At 35.9% G+C, this 15,976-nt stretch overlaps 1 protein-coding gene across 3 annotated transcripts in view; it reads right to left on the bottom strand.

The window, feature by feature from the left end:
* Window positions 1-1,844: 1,844 nt before the first annotated feature.
* DYNC2LI1 (dynein cytoplasmic 2 light intermediate chain 1) overlaps window positions 1,845-15,976 on the bottom strand; it is a 37,343-nt gene continuing 23,211 nt past the window's right edge. For all 3 annotated transcript variants that reach the window (XM_012450604.2, XM_012450603.2, XM_021670765.2), the window contains exons 7-13: window positions 15,349-15,417; window positions 14,497-14,574; window positions 10,353-10,429; window positions 9,640-9,710; window positions 6,754-6,851; window positions 6,253-6,345; window positions 1,845-2,138 (exon numbers count right to left, since the gene is read on the bottom strand). In XM_012450604.2, the coding sequence (XP_012306027.2) occupies window positions 2,076-2,138; window positions 6,253-6,345; window positions 6,754-6,851; window positions 9,640-9,710; window positions 10,353-10,429; window positions 14,497-14,574; window positions 15,349-15,417 (549 nt within the window). In that variant the 3' untranslated portion in view covers window positions 1,845-2,075. The remainder of the gene's footprint in view (window positions 2,139-6,252; window positions 6,346-6,753; window positions 6,852-9,639; window positions 9,711-10,352; window positions 10,430-14,496; window positions 14,575-15,348; window positions 15,418-15,976) is intronic.

The following is a 15,976-nucleotide window of genomic DNA, read 5'->3' as shown; positions in this document are numbered from 1 at the left end:
GATGTGGGAGGATCGCTTAAACCCAGGAGTTAGGGGCTGCAGTGAGCTGTGATGGAACCACTGCGCTCCAGCCTGGGCAATAGAGACAGAGCGAGACCTTGTCTCTAAAAAAGAAAGAAAGTGCTGACATACTATTTACAAGAAGAACAGGGTACACACTAGAAATTCACATTCTTGAACTGTAAAGAGCGCTGGTATGTATAAATACAGACACCTGTATTACATATTTTCAAGGATAAAATGATGTAAATGATGTAAAAATGGGTTCTGTATTAAAATGACTGATTCTGATTGATCTTCAAGTGATTCATTTACGAACCCAAAATGAAACTGTCTCAATGTTACTATGGTAACTTTGGGTGAGAATATGGTAGAGAGCACATGAACTTGTTCACTTACTGTGACCTAACTTGTGAAGAAAGATAAATTATAGCATTTAAATGTCACACACTGAAGTAGGAAAGATCATTTCATTAAGGAAACCATAGTAAAATTCTTTCTTAGAATAGTATTTAAGGATGTGGAGGAATTGGTAAATTATCAGACTAGTATTGTCAATTTTTATAAAAGGTCTTTGACATGGATGATTATGGTGTAATAGTTACACAATGTCTTACAGATTATATATGTCACATCAGTTATAGACAATTCTGGAGATGATAATCTATTAAAGTAGTTCAAAAAGAGTCCCACAGGAACCTCTTTTGAAATCACTGATTTCAACTTACTAAAGATATGGGTGTACAACATAAGTGGAAACATTTTCTACTATTCATATGCAGATGAATTTCATTCTAGCTCAGAAACATTTGGAAAACTGACATCACACGTGACTTCAAGCTATTAAATGTTAGTGATACCACCTTAGAAAAACACAATGGCTTATGTGACAGTTTTTGTCTCAAGTCAAAAATGGACAGTGACGTGTAAGAAAATCAAATTATATAATAACAATTCCTATTACTCTTGTGGTACAGGCTGTTTCTTCCTACCAAGTCAGTGATATTTCTGAGATCATAATGTTCACTGTAAATTTAAAGGGATCTCTTTTCCCATAGCGCTCAGCAAGAAACCGGTGCTTAAGACTGAGGTTCCTCGGAAACATGCTGAAAATTCTGTTTTCAAGGGTTTTAGAACCACACATACTGCAAATAATTTATGAAGTCCTACTTCGTTGCAATAAGCAGATGGCTTGCTATCTGCACAGACACCACTCCCTTGGGGTAGTAAATGTGCTTATCTGAAGTTGGGTGCATGGCATATTAGAGTCAACATATTTTATAGGTGGACATGGAAGAATACAGAATTAATTTTTAATCACAGCAATTATACTTACTCAAAATGAACTTGGTTAGCAGGTACACTACAGATTGGAATGGCTTCTTAAAGGCTTTCCCACCTTGGAAATAATCCTGGTTATCCCCAACACATGATGTTTTGTCCTGCTTCTTGGTAGGATATCTCCTTAAATGTGCCTGTTCTTCAAAAAGTGATATTTAAAACAAATGTGTCAGTCTCACGGAGGGGTGAAATGGGTGCTGATTAAAAGTGCCCCATTCCAGACCACTGATTGAGACTTTCTAGGCGTGTGGACGCAGGAATGCACATCTCCTATTTCAGGTGCTTTTTGTACCTCACTGTTAGAGTAAAATTTTGACATCTGTGAACCCAGTTCTGGTTTCCTCCCAGCTATAGCTGAGAGCGCCTTTTGGAAGGAATGTGTCTAACATGGGCACTAAACCTTGCATGAAAAACTGTCAGCAAATACTCTCACTTTTATATTCTTAAAAACATATAAGCAGAAACTTATACATGCCGAATTGAATATATACCACTTAAACATGTTAGAGGTAAGTAGAAGATTATTTTATTAAAAAAAATTACACATGGTTCTGAAATATTTTTTTCCTTTTAAAAAGCTTCAAGATATACAGGAAGATGCACTAGTTCAAGAAACCCAGCTTGTCCTTTAACAAATTATACAGTTTAACTTTCTTCACATATTGTCACAATAGTTAATTCATAATATAATCTTATTTGGATTTGGAAAAGAAGATGCACTAATTGAATTAGGTTCAAGAATCAAGTTCGATTTGTTTCCAAGACTTGGAAGAATGTCTTTTGTACTGTTCCAGTTCCTAAAACAAAAATATGTATTACTTTAAGAAAAATCAACTTTATGAATTCAAGGAGGCACCTTAAAACTGCCTTATCATTTCTTAGATATAACAATGTATCCTTAATAGCATTATCATTCTAAAGATTTCTTGACAATTATTTTATAAATGATTATGCTTAGGACTTATTTTCTAGAAATACAGTCCTCAGAGTTTCTGTGTTGCTAAGCAGCACCTAAGAGGTGCACTTATTAAACTTTTAGACAAAATTATGTACATAAACTACATAATACATATGAATTGCCTTTCAACTAATGAACTAGACATTTGTCATTCTTCAAGTATTTAAAGGTGATCTTATTTTTAATTGTTTGCTGTTCAGCTCTCATCAAAAACTTGGTCGAAGTAAGCAAAATATTTAAAAAATATATACCCAGGTTGGGTGCAGTGGCTCATGCCTATAATCCCAGCACTTTGGGAGGCTGAGGCAAGAGAACTGCTTGAGCCCAGGAATTCGAGACCAGCTTAGGCAACATAGGGAGACCCTGTCTCTACAAAAACTGAAAAAAAATATATAATAAAAAATCATGGTGGTGTGCGCTGTGGTCCCAGCTACTTGGGAGGCTGAGGTGGGAGGATCACTTGAGCCTGGGAGGTCAAGAGTACAGTAAACTGTGATTGCACCACTGCATTCCACCCTGGATGACAGAGTGAGACTCTGTCTCAAAAATGTGTGTGTGTGTGTGTGTGTGTGTGTGTCTGTGTATCCTTTGTCCCAGTGAGTTTACTTTTAGAAATTTATCATACATAATAGAGCAACGCACAAGGATGTAAAGAGAAGGAAGCTCATAACTCATTGTTCTATCTCAGCTCATAACTGGAAACAACTTTGATGTTCCCCAGTAAGTACTGATTAAAAAATTAGCGTTCATTCACAAGTGGCTTCCAAGGCAGCCAGCAAAAATAACAGTGGCCACATGAAAAAAGCACACAGGTAGGGACAGGGCAGGATACTTCCATTTTCTATTTTCATACTTCTATATATTTTGAATTTTTTCACAATGAGTATGTGTTACCATTACAATTCATCAATAAATTTTAGTGGAGGTGGATATCCGGCACAAAGCAACTGACATGTAAAAGGGATCATCTAAGGGGATGCCTTCTGGCCTCCTACGTGTTGTTCAATGTCTAAATAACTGTACAAAGGTTATTACCACTTTGGATAAACGAAATATGGTTACTCTACAAGATAAGACAATCATTGCCCTTTGGCTAACATAATTGAAGTTCACAGTTGCTATGAAAAGAAAAGCCATTCTAATTTTCAGAAAAATTGCAATTGTCCCTTTCAGACCTGTAAGTTATTAAAATTTAAATGTTAGATGTTTCAAAATGGTATATAGACTTTGGAAGAGTGTTTTCCTTGTTGTTTTTTTTTTTTTTTTTAAACTCCTCACTGGATTCTAGGAAGAATTTCCATGGTAATAATCATATGTAGTCTTTAAAGCTTGGTTTATTTTTTTCTAATGAAGCTAATTCAGTTCACCAGTTATCTACCACTTGTGATTTGAAAGATTAACTTATAAAGAACAAAAAAATTGTTTATTGTAAACCTTGTCTTTAACTGGAAGTGCTGAATTATTATTGCCAATGACAAAGGTGAAAACGTTGTTTTGAGATTCTTTGCTAGTAGTATCTCCCTTTTGCAGACAGCAAACTGTAAGAAAACTAGGGCTGTCACACAGGCCATGCCAGAGGGAGAAAAAGGAACAGTCAATGTGAGACAGAACCCACCAAGTCCACTAGATCATCAATATGACAATGATATGGCTCCAAAATAATACACTGATGGTTTAAAGGGATAGCAAGTAAAAAGTTTTCAAAAGATACCTGTGATTGGCCAAGAAGACCTTAAAAACAAATGTCAACTGTAACCTTTTTTTTTTTTTTTTTTTTTTTTTTTGCTTTAACAAAAATATAGAAAAGAAGTTGGGCACAGTGGCTCAGGCCTATAATCCTAGCACTTTGGGTGGCCAACTCAGGAGGAATGCTTGAGGCAAGAAGTTCAAGACCAGCCTGGGCAATAAAAAATAAAAAAATTACCCGGGCATGGTGGCGTGTGCCTGTAGTCCCACCTACCTGAGAGGCTGAGACGGGAGGATTGATTGAGCCTTGGAGTTCAAGGCTGCAGTGAGCCATGATCTCACACTTGCACTACAGCCTGGATGACAGAGCAAGACCCAGTATCAAAGAAAAAGAAAAAAACACAAAAGAGGGGGAAGGGCTTAGCAAGTGCTTTCCACACTCACATTCCTTTAAAATCAGGAATGCTTTAAAGCTAGTGGGCTTTTAAAAAGTAGAAAATACTACTGAAGTATTTTCTGGTGCCCATGTGAAGTTTGGCAAAAGACAGAACTTTGAATAATTAAAGTGCTAATCATGAAAGACCTTAAGTCTGTAGGAAACATGAAAGGGGTCTTTCCAGATCCTTGAGGACTGATTTCACAGACACAACTGGAAACAACTTAAGGTCTCAAAACTACTCCTGAAAGAGTATGAAATCATATTCAAATAAAAATTTTGTATAGCAGAATGTCAAAGTTTAGATTCAGATTATCAATGGAACAACTGAGCATCAACACTGATAATCATTATGGTATCTTTAAAGCTAAGCACAAATTATGTTAAGGTACTATGTGTGCAATCTGCATCAATGCAATTCATCTAAAACCACACTAATAAAACTGGTTTAAGAGGCAAACTTAGGATAGCACAACTTTTCAGGTAGGTTAAAAAAAAAAAAAATCTCGAACCAAGAGAAGATAGGAATTGGTGATCTGCTGGCAGTGAGATACAAGAGATGAATGAAGAGTGATATGGGTACGGTGGGGCTGCCTTCCTTTCCACACAAAATTCTTTTGGTTTTAAGTCATTTAGAGAAGATAGATTTGAATGTGAAAACTCATGATGCTCACAAATACCCTAATCCTTTAGTAATACTGATGTATATGAACTTAATAAAAGTGATCCTTATGTAATATAAACAGATATTCTTATCAGCAATGACAGTTAATCATTGACTCCTCGATAAATATTAATCAGGGATGACTTCCAACTAATCTTTACAATGTGCAAACATAATAAGGATTACATGAAGTCATTTTCCTGTTTCTACAACATGTCTCTCACTTTGCTACAGCTAGAAAACCTTCTAAATATTCATGGCATATTTTTCAAAAGTCTTCTGGACTCTATGTTTACATAAAATGTCCTGCTTACTTCTCCAAGGGTCCCCTGAGGGTGAATGCTGAGAAAAATAACCTGGTTCCTGCTCCCAGCTGATAGCTGTATTCAGGTTACCCTCATAACAATGTGACTGTCACTGGGGCGGCTTTCAACCTAGTGCTTACCATATGTAAGCTTACTACTATGAGGACAGAATCTGTACAATGTCTTATTTTATCACATCAAACTAAAATCTAAGTTTGCTTGTTTGTTTGTTTTTAGAAAAACCTAAGTATTTGGGTCATAGTGAATTTACCAACCCTTACATTCTTACATCAGACTTATGTGTTCAAATGGGCTTATCTAGGAATACACGGAATGGCAGCAGCCACTTTTAAGCATTTTCCTGAGAGATCCTGGGTTGTGTCAGATATGCCTGTGTGCTTTCAGATTACGCTTTCCGTCCTTAACTGGGTGAGATATGTTTTCTGGTACAAGGAAAGTATAGGTATGTCTGAATGTCCTAATCAAAACCTAAACTCTGTAGGTAATTCCACAAACCAAAGAATATTAAGAAAATGTCTCTCCAGCAGCAAGGTAAGAATCACGACTCAACTTTAATATAATGCAAACTGGAAAATCAAAAAGGTTTATGTGAACATTAAGTCATGTCTGGGTGGTAGGATGACAGGTGATTTTAAAATGTTTGTTTATTCATATCAAAATTTTATTTTTTCTACAGTATACTATTAGTGTGTTATTTAAAAAGATGTACTACTTAAATAATTTTAACAGTGAAAAAGAAACACTAAGTAAATACACTGAGAAAAATGTAAGGAATTCATAAGGCACTCTAGGTTTTGTGATAAAACTTGAGATGAAATTTAGTAAATGGTTAGGATAATACCTGATCCTTCTGAATTCTCATCTCATCTACTTCACTTTCAGCATACTGAGGATCTCTCGCGGGGTCCTTGATATCTTTCAGCGTGTTAATACTCTGAAATTATAAATCTCCAAATCACTTAATGCCTATAACCCAAAATTCAATGGCTACCATCTGCCTAATAAACCAAGCTCCCATTCCTCAGCCTGCCACGAAGGCTCTCTAGGATTTTCCAAGCTTTTTTCATCACCACTGAGGCCCACTTCCCGTTCCACCGGTCCCCTTTCAGTTGCCTCTGCCTTCTCTAACTGCCAGATAACTCTCTTTGAAAGTGGAGCAGGAACCATGTCTTATTCATCTTTTAACCCCCACAGTGCCTATTTACATTTTCAGCAGATGTTTAATTGATTTTTGAGCATGAGAGATAAAAACAAAGTGATCATAATAGGCCCTTTGGCACACTTCCTATAACTGTTAGATATAGTGCTAAAAATCTTGCTTTAAAAAATTAGAATTATGTACCTTTGGTGGAAAGAACTTTTCATATACTTTTTTCCACAACTCCACTGGTGAGTGGGCATGAAGCTTTCCAATGTCATTTTCAGAAATAGGAGGAGATCCTAAAATTGCAAGTTTTACTCCAAATGACTGCATTGATTAAAATATTACAAACTCTACTAATAAAAGAAATGACACTAACAAAGGTATGAATCTTACATCACTCATTTTCCCTCTCCTTAATATAGTCACTGTTAAAATTTATCCCTACCCAGCAAAGGAAGTCACTGGGACAGATTCTAGTATTGAAAAAAGAAGAGGCAAAGAGTAAACTGGGTGAACTGAAATGAAACTCTCATTCTCCACACCCTGTACCTATACCTGTATCTATATCCTGTTAACTAGTAATTCCAGTTCTTGGAAGTGTTTACCCTAGAAACACCTGCAAACTGGTATTGTATTAAGGACTTCACACTGCAGCACCATTTGTTATCAGTGAAAAATTGACCTACAACCAAAATATTCATCACTGGTGAACAGTGCATTGATTACTATGTATAGCCATGCTCTGTAACACAATCCAATAGTTAAAATAAGAAATAGACCCATATGTAGCATTAATATGGAAAAACTACTAAGGTAGATTGAATAAAAAGGAGAAATTCCAAAATTATATAGACTGAACATACAATTATGTTAAAGCAGATAGTTTTCTACACTATATATATGTGTGTGTAAATGCATAGGAAATTGGACAGAACACAAATGTGCTCCTTATATGTACTCTTTTACCTTTTTACAAGGAGATTCTCTTTATGTATTACTTGTATAATTCAATTTAATTCAAAAAATGTAAAATTTTGCCACCATTTGCAATTTGTAACAAGATATTTCCCATTCTATTTCCAGCCTCTGTATTGTTCACCAAAACTGTTTTGCTGGTGCTCTTCCAGGACATGCTTACGACTCTGGTGGGAAAGGCACTAATACATTCCACTGATGTTATTCAGCTTTGCCAAGTTTTACTTGTATTCCTTTGTGTGTCTGTGTGTATACTCAGTTCTATACAATTTTACCACCTGCATAGGTTCATTATTTGCTACCACAGTCAAGATACCACCTTAATTCCACTAGCGCAAGGAGCTTGTGTTGCCCTTTTACAGACATACCATCCTCCTTCCCAACCTCTCCCCTGGTCTCCTCAACCATAGTCCTATCCCTACCCTCTGACCACTAGTAATCTGCCTCCATCTCTAAAATATTTTTCATTTCAAAATTTTTTATAAATAGAATCACACTGTATGTAATCTTTTCTAATTGGCTGCTTTTCACTCAGCATGATTCCCTGGAGAGTCATTCAGGCTGTGTGTATCAATCGTTTGTTCCTTTTTATGGCTGTTTGTTTAGCCATTCACCTGCTGAACAACTTCTGGACTGTTTCTAGGTTTTGACTACTACACATAAAGCTGCTGTGAACATCTGCCTAGAGATTTTTGTGTGAAAGTCAAGTTTTCCTTTCTCTTGGATAAATGCCTAACAGCACAATTTCTAGGTCATGTGGTACTTACATGTTTAGTTTCATAAGAAACTGTCAAACTGTTTTCTAGAATGGCTGTACCATTTTACACTCCCACCAGCAATGTATGAGAGATCTATTTTAGCAATTTTGTTAAGTGTATAGTGATAGCTCATTGTGGTTTCAGTTTGCATTTCCCTAATGACATTAAACACCTTTTTATGTGCTGCTTTCCTATTTTTATGTCCTCTTCTAAAATGAAATGTCTGCTGTGTCTTTTGCCCACTTTTTAATTGTTTATTTATTTTTCTGTTGAGTTTATATAGTCTAAACACTAGTCCTTTGTCATATATGTGGTTTGAAATTATTTTCTCCCAGACTGTGGCATGTCTATTCATCATCTACACATGGGCTTTCACAGAGCAAAAGTTTTAAATTCTGATGATATCTAAATTTTTAAATTGAGTAATTCTGAACTCTCTTCTGGCCTCCAACTATTCACAGGGGCAAAAGAATTCCATCGGCATTATCTGTTAGTACACACAGTGATTCTCACTGCTACTGGAATTAGGTTGGTGCTAATGATAATCATAAAAATCCGTCTCCATGACCATTCATTAAGCAAAATCACCTCCATTCCTTTCATCCCAATTAATCTATAATTTCATTACAAAGATTTCTATATTTGAAGTCAAGTCACCTTTAGCTTGTAAGACTAATAGAAGATGGGAAATACAAAAAAAACAACTACTGCCCATTACAGTGTTAAAAGCAAACTATGCCACCTGCCAAGGATAAAGAACTCCAAGGCTCAAAGATCTTCACAATGAAAACAGCTTCTGTGGGAAGGTAAGGGGCTTGAGATAAAAACTCTTAAACTTCCTTTTGATTCAGAAGCCTACAGAGAGTTCAGGAAATACATTCCATTAGATGAGGCATGCTATTTTATAACAACAAATTAAATCACACCTAATTGTTACAATTGTGTTCTTTTTGGTTTATTCTACCACTTTAATCTTTCATATACTTGCCAATTGCCCATAATATGTAGCTTTGAATTTCCTCACTACTCTATGCTCCTAGTTTCTTTAAATCCAAGGAGCTAAAATTTAAAAGTACCTGGAAATCAGTGAGGGAAAGAAAATATATGAAATTTGTTTTTTAGTGGAATAGAGATCAGAAATCAGTCTCTAATGTGGTGACATTCCTTTCATCACAAACATGTCAATGTGATGCATGTTGCATTAATACTGGGCATGTAAATAAACACACAGGAAATAACAGCAATGATAATGAAACCAGAAAGAGTATGTTGGTGACAAAGTAAACATGGAGTAGGATAAAATCAATAAGCAATTAAAAAAAGACTGAACAATCTTAGTAAGTTCACTAACCTATTTGACTGAAAGAATCCAATCCTGCTGTGATAAACAGTGGTTTATTCTGATCCACACATATTGATTTGCTACGTAGAAAAGAAAAAGATTCTAAATTAGTTTAGCTCTCATAAACATGAGAGCCATATTATTGGGCTAGTTTTACATTTAGCCACTAATGAGAGCACTGCCCCAAATGAATGAGTGACTATCAATTTAAGAGATTTCAAAAATTAAGGTGTAGCATAAACATTTTATAGGGAAAAAAAAGTGACAGACCCTATAACTTTAAATCAAAACCAAGAGAAGGCTAAGAAGATACATTCCAAAATTTTCAATTCCATTTCAAATCAATTTAAGAAAGTAATAATAGAAGGAAGCTACTAAAGTGTAGGAAAGGAGGTAAAGAAATCAGAGAACAAGTATAATATTATCATTATCTTATTCCAGCCTCAAACTAAATGTTATATAACATTTTGGTTGTTAAATGTGAGAAATAGTTAAACAATATAAAAAGCAGGAAATAATATAAAATTATCTCCTTTATGTTGAGTTTTGACAAAATAAATAATAATAAAAATAATTTAAAAAAGAAATGATCCCTTTAAGAACAGCTGTCTCGGTCACTTTCCTGGTCAAGACACAAGAGACTGAAAAGAACAATAATCAGATGAGACAAAATTGGCTAATCAATCACTCAATAAATGATATAAAAAATATCTTAACAGTACCTTTTGTCAATGCCAAATGCCAACTGGTTGATAACGCCACGTATTTTTAGTAATAGAGCTTCTGATTTGCTGGTAAACTTTAAACAAATCAGGAGAACAAATTAAATGCTCTATTTTCTAATCACAGAAACAGGTAAAATAAATATGGCTTTGAACAAGTACAGATTGCAAAGAGAATTACTATTTAGTTGCCCAACAAATACTTCTGTTTGAGTAGACAAAACAAAATCTGAATAAAGAAATCTTAGTAACTTTAACTCGTTCTTCAAACTTAATGAGTACATGATGTGGAAAGGACTTGTGTTTATGCACTAATCATTTTAGCTACTCACACAAGTGGATCATAATCATTGTCAAGGAATTTCTTTAAAATGTATATATAAATGTATGTTTATGGGCTGTATGTGTGTAAACACACTCATTATGGTCTAAAAGAAAATTTTCCAAAATGCAGTTGGGTTGGTTAGAAAATAAGAGGTATACCTCAAAAGTAGCTTTTACATCCAAGGGCATATTGCTGCCTTCCAAAAAGTCATTGTGGGAGTGCAGACTGGTCTAATGATACTGATACTCAATAAAGTAATTTTTAAACTTCTTTTTGAATTGCTTTTGGTGCCTAAGCTACTTTTTCAGTGCTGGTATATAACCAGGGAGACCACAACCAGAATATTTCAGAGAATGAAAGGGGCTAGGTATTATTAATAATTAAGCATGACATCAAATGAAAACCAGGACATATGGTTACCCTACAAATCTTTAAAGACTAGATTGGATGCCAGGCTGGGCACAGTGGCTCACACCTGTAATCCCAGCACTTTGCGAGGCCAAGGCGGGCAGATCACAAGGTCAGGAGTTTGAGACCAGCCTGGCCAACATAGTGAAACTCCATCTCTACTAAAAATACAAAAATTAGCTGGGCATGGTGGTGTACGCCTGTTGTCCCAGCTACTCAGAAAGCTGAGGCAGGAGAATCGTTTGAACCCAGGAGGTAGAGGTTGTGGTGAGCCAAGATTGCACCACTACACTCCAGCCTTGGGCAACAGAGTGAGACTCTGTCTTAAAAAAAAAAAAAAAAAAAAAAAAAAGACTAGATTGGATTTCTGTAGATACCAAAAGTCATTCATAGCCAAGTCAAAATGACTAAAAGGTATGGAAGTAGGAAAAACAACTTTGAACTGAAATGAAATGTAATTATGAAGCAACAATATCAGCATTATGGTTCCAATGGCTATTCCACAAGATAAGCTTCATTCTGGATTAAGAACAGAAAGTTCTTCATGCTCTCAGAGAAAGTATTCAAAAGAGAATACTTGTATATATGTAAGATCTGATACATTTATTTAAAAGAAAGCCATTGAAATAATTGTAATGCTTCTACTGAGACAATGTTTAAAAATACCTATAGAAAACTTTAACTGAATTTAGAAATACAACTGCTCTGTTTAATTTTATTTTCTTTATGAGAAAGGAAAAACCTAGTCACAAACATATTTCATAGAACATAGGGCTGGGAGAATATTAGAAGTTTTCTAACCCAACTTCTGCATCTGGTGCATCAATCACTTCTAAAACATCTTTCACAAAGAGTTGTAGGCCTTCTGCTTAAACAAACTCAATGCCTTGGAATTCATCTACCAAAATAATTCACTCTGCTTTCAGATAATGGTAGTATTAGAAAGTGCTTTCATCTTTTGAGTAAACTCTATTGATTCCTTTTTCTGGACCTTAGGATAGCAAAGAATGAATTTAAATGAATTTAGTCACTTTTCCATGAAATATTCCTTCAACTATATAAGAGAGTTATCACATTGTAGATGATATTCTACTGGTCCTCATATATAATAATTTTAAGTCCCTGCCATTCTGGTGGCTCTCCTCTGAATCTGGTCCTACTTATTAGTCTTCTCCTTTTCTTTTGGGGGCGAGGAGCATGTTGGTTTTTTAAGAGATGGGGTCTTGCTCTGTTTTCCAGGCTTGAGTAAAGCAGTGCGATCATAACTCACTGTACCTCAAACTCCCAGGCTCAGGCAATCCTCCTGCCTCAGCCTCCTGAGTAGCTAGGACTACAGGCATGCACTATGATGATTGGCTATTTTTTTTTTTTTTTTGTAAAAATAGGGCCTCATTTTGTTTCAAGACCAGGCTGGTCTTGAACTCCTGGCCTCAGGTGATCCTCCCATCTCACCCTCCAAGTGTTGAGACTAGAGGCAAGAGTCACCATACCTGGCCCATTTTTTGTTTTTATTAACTTAATTAGATTGTTCATAATATTGAATCAATATTCTCAATTGCACTATAAAGAATCAACTATAGTGTTGGGGGGAAAACCCTGCTAAATATCATGGAATTTTGCAAAGCAGTACCCAACTTTCTTCCTTAAATGGGGCAGAGGGTAAGAGGAGATGTGAAACTGAAAGATGAGGCTTTGATAACTTTGGCTGCATTCTTTCTGAAAGACCTTATGGTTCCTTTGGTGGTCCAGAAGTACTCCACTAACCCAAACCCTGTTCCTTTGGGCTTACTGAAAGCTGAGATTCAGCCCTTCTCAAAGCCATTCCCTGGTTCCTGATCTTGTTGGATCTCCTGGGCCACGGTTAATCCCAGGCTCGCTGTGGCCTGCGTTGACCTGGCTTCACCTAAATTTGTACCCATGAGACCAGACTGGGCCCTCCATCAAACATAATCTGTTCCTAAATAAATAGAGGGATTTTCCTCAGCTAACTTTAACCAGAATTAAATGTGTGACCCTCTCTAGTGGCAAAAATAAGTAACTGCAAGATCTTTACCTCTGTACCCTTGATGAGCCATTTCAGTCATATCCTCTCAAAATAGTAAAGAAGAACATTTTCCAAAGTACCATGTCAACCTTATACATAAGCAAATACAATTCAAACATAAAAGGTGATCCTTTTTAAGAAAATACATAATGAAATGTATTTGTAATGTTTTGAAAGGTATACCAACCGAGACTACATATTTTGTACATTTTACTTTCAGTCAAAATATTCTAGCCATGAAGACAAGGGGCTAGACCATGTTGTCTCTAGGTTCCTTGGAGTGCTTTAATTTGGAGGAAAAAAAGAGACCATTAAATAATTACTCAAATGTAAAGAAAAAATTTTTCTTCTTTGAGACAAGGTCTCCCTCTGTTGCCCAGTCTGGAGTGCAGTGGTGTGATTATGGCTCACTGTAGCCTTGAACGCCTGAGCTCACGTGATCCTCCCACCTCAGCCTCCCAAGTAGCTGGGACCACAGGTGTGTGCCACCATGCCCAGCTAATTTTCAAAATTTTTTGTACAGACAGATTCTCACCATGTTGTCCAGGATGGTCTCAAACTCCTGAACTCAAGTGATCCTCTCACCTTAGCCTCCCAAAGTGTTGGGATTACAGGTGTGAGCCACTGCACCCAGCTGGAAATTTTTAAAATAAAAATATTTTTCTATTTTATTGCATTAAAGGACATTTAGTAAAGTTTAGTCCTGCTATGGGAGATAATGATAACAGTAATTATAAAAACCAACATAATATACTGTTCTAGGCCTGGTGCTAAGCATTTCACATGTACCCCCCCTTTGAATCCTCACAACAACCCTATGAAAAAGATATAATTTTTCTCCATTTTACCCTGGAGGACAATGAGGCTTAAGGGAAATTAAGTGACTTGTCTAAGATCACATGTCTAATAAATGGTCACCCTGATATTGGAATCCAGGAAGCATGACCAGATTTCATATTTTTAACTTTTACAACAAACAGCACTTTTTTTAAAGACCGCTTATCCCCAATAAACAAAACTGTTAAAGTTGCTTTTTGTTTTTCTTTTAAGGGAATATAGATTCTAATTCTTAAGGCGATGCTAAAAATGAATAAATAGATCATCAACTTATCTCTTTAAGCTTGATTGGGGTTTATGGATACAAGCAATTCAGAACTTTTGATCCAAAGAAGGGGGACCATCTAGCAGTGCATGTTCAACAGGTACATTATCAAATGCTCTGTAAGGAGAGGTCTTTGGCAGTGGGAAAGCAATGGGACCATGCACATTAGCAAAAGCATTTATTCCTTGTAGCTGTGTATCAAGTTGCTAATCTCCCCAAATTTGGTACTGTCCATTCAAGCCCAAAAAACAAGAAATGTACAAACCATTAATGATGCTCCATAATAATGAGCAACAAATCGAAGTGTCTTGCATATTACCTTTCTCTTCTCAGACTCAAAATCCTGTAGAAATACGTTATTAAAAAATAGTCAAGGTAACCAAATATCTATAGCAGGAAGATTCAAATTATTAAATGTAGAAGTAGATTATTTCTTATTTTTTTAAACTGACCTTCAGGAATAGGATTCCATTACCTTGATATTTGTTTCATAGAGAGTCGACAATAGCTGCAGCCTTCTTAGAGCTACAGCTATCAGATCTTTCTTTGTTTAAATACTTAGCTCAATAGAATTCAGATATAAGCACACATTTCATAGTGTAGCATACCCTAACGATTCTCTGACAAGCAAAGATAAGAAGAAACTAATTTTCTACTTTCTTCAATTTAAAAGTTGGAAAGTAAGTCCTATTCCCCAGTGACTGAGTTGAAGATTTTTTTCTTTTCTTTTTAAGAGACAGTGTCTCACTGTGTAACCCAAGCTGGAGTACAGGGGTGTGATTACAGCTCACTGTAACCTCAAATTCCTGGGCTCAAGTGATCCTCCCTCTTCAGCCTCCCAAAGTGCTGGGACTACTGGCATAAGCCACTGTGCCTAGCAAGATTCATTTTCTAAACCTGCCTATCCCCATTTTAATCACTGCATTTATTTTCTTTACCTATTTTTTTTCTGTCCCTACTATATCTTCTTTTCCAAAATCTTTAAGATATGTGACTTATTAACCTGTTCTTTCAAGAATTACTTTTCTTATTTTGACACTATTTTGGTACCTTCCTCATAAAAAGCACAGCCATGTATGTACAACGAACTCAGCTAGAAGAGCTGAGAAGAGCTTACCTGAAAAATATCATATTTACTTCCAATAATGACCAGAGGTACTGGAAATGGGTCAATTATTTCACGATCCTGTTAATAAACACATTGCATTGATTTATTATAATTCTCTCTCATTTTTTTTCTTTTTTTGAGATGGAGTCTCACTCTGTAGCCCAAGCTGGACTGCAGTGGCATGATCTCACTGCAACCTCCACCTCCTGGGTCCCAGTTCAAGAATTCTCCTGCCTTAGCCTCCCAAGTAGCTGGAATTACAGGCATTACCATGCCCAGCTAATTTTTTTTTTTTTTTTTTTTGGTATTTTTAGGAGAGATGGGGTTTCACCATGTTGGCCAGGCTGGTCTTGAACTCCTGACCTTGTGATCTGCCTGCTTTGGCCTCCCAAAGTGCTGGGATTACAGGTGTGAGCCACCACTCTTGGCTGATTTTTATAATTCTTTATTGCTATGTGCTCAACAATTTTTATTTACTTCCAAAAATTTTCTGTCTCTTCATAGATGTTTACTTAATTTGCTTGACATAGAATTTGTTCCAATATTTAACTTTTCACTTCCTAAGCAATGTTTCATAAGTGTAAAACTAGAAATGGCAATTCCCTAAATTACTATGATATTTATTTTTTTCCATTTT

The sequence above is a fragment of the Aotus nancymaae genome, unplaced genomic scaffold (genome assembly GCF_030222135.1).
Source record: "Aotus nancymaae isolate 86718 unplaced genomic scaffold, 86718_ANA_hifiasm-v0.15.2.pri h1tg000057l, whole genome shotgun sequence".
Taxonomy (NCBI): Eukaryota; Metazoa; Chordata; class Mammalia; order Primates; family Aotidae; genus Aotus; species Aotus nancymaae.
This window is presented reverse-complemented; position numbering and strand designations above follow the sequence as displayed.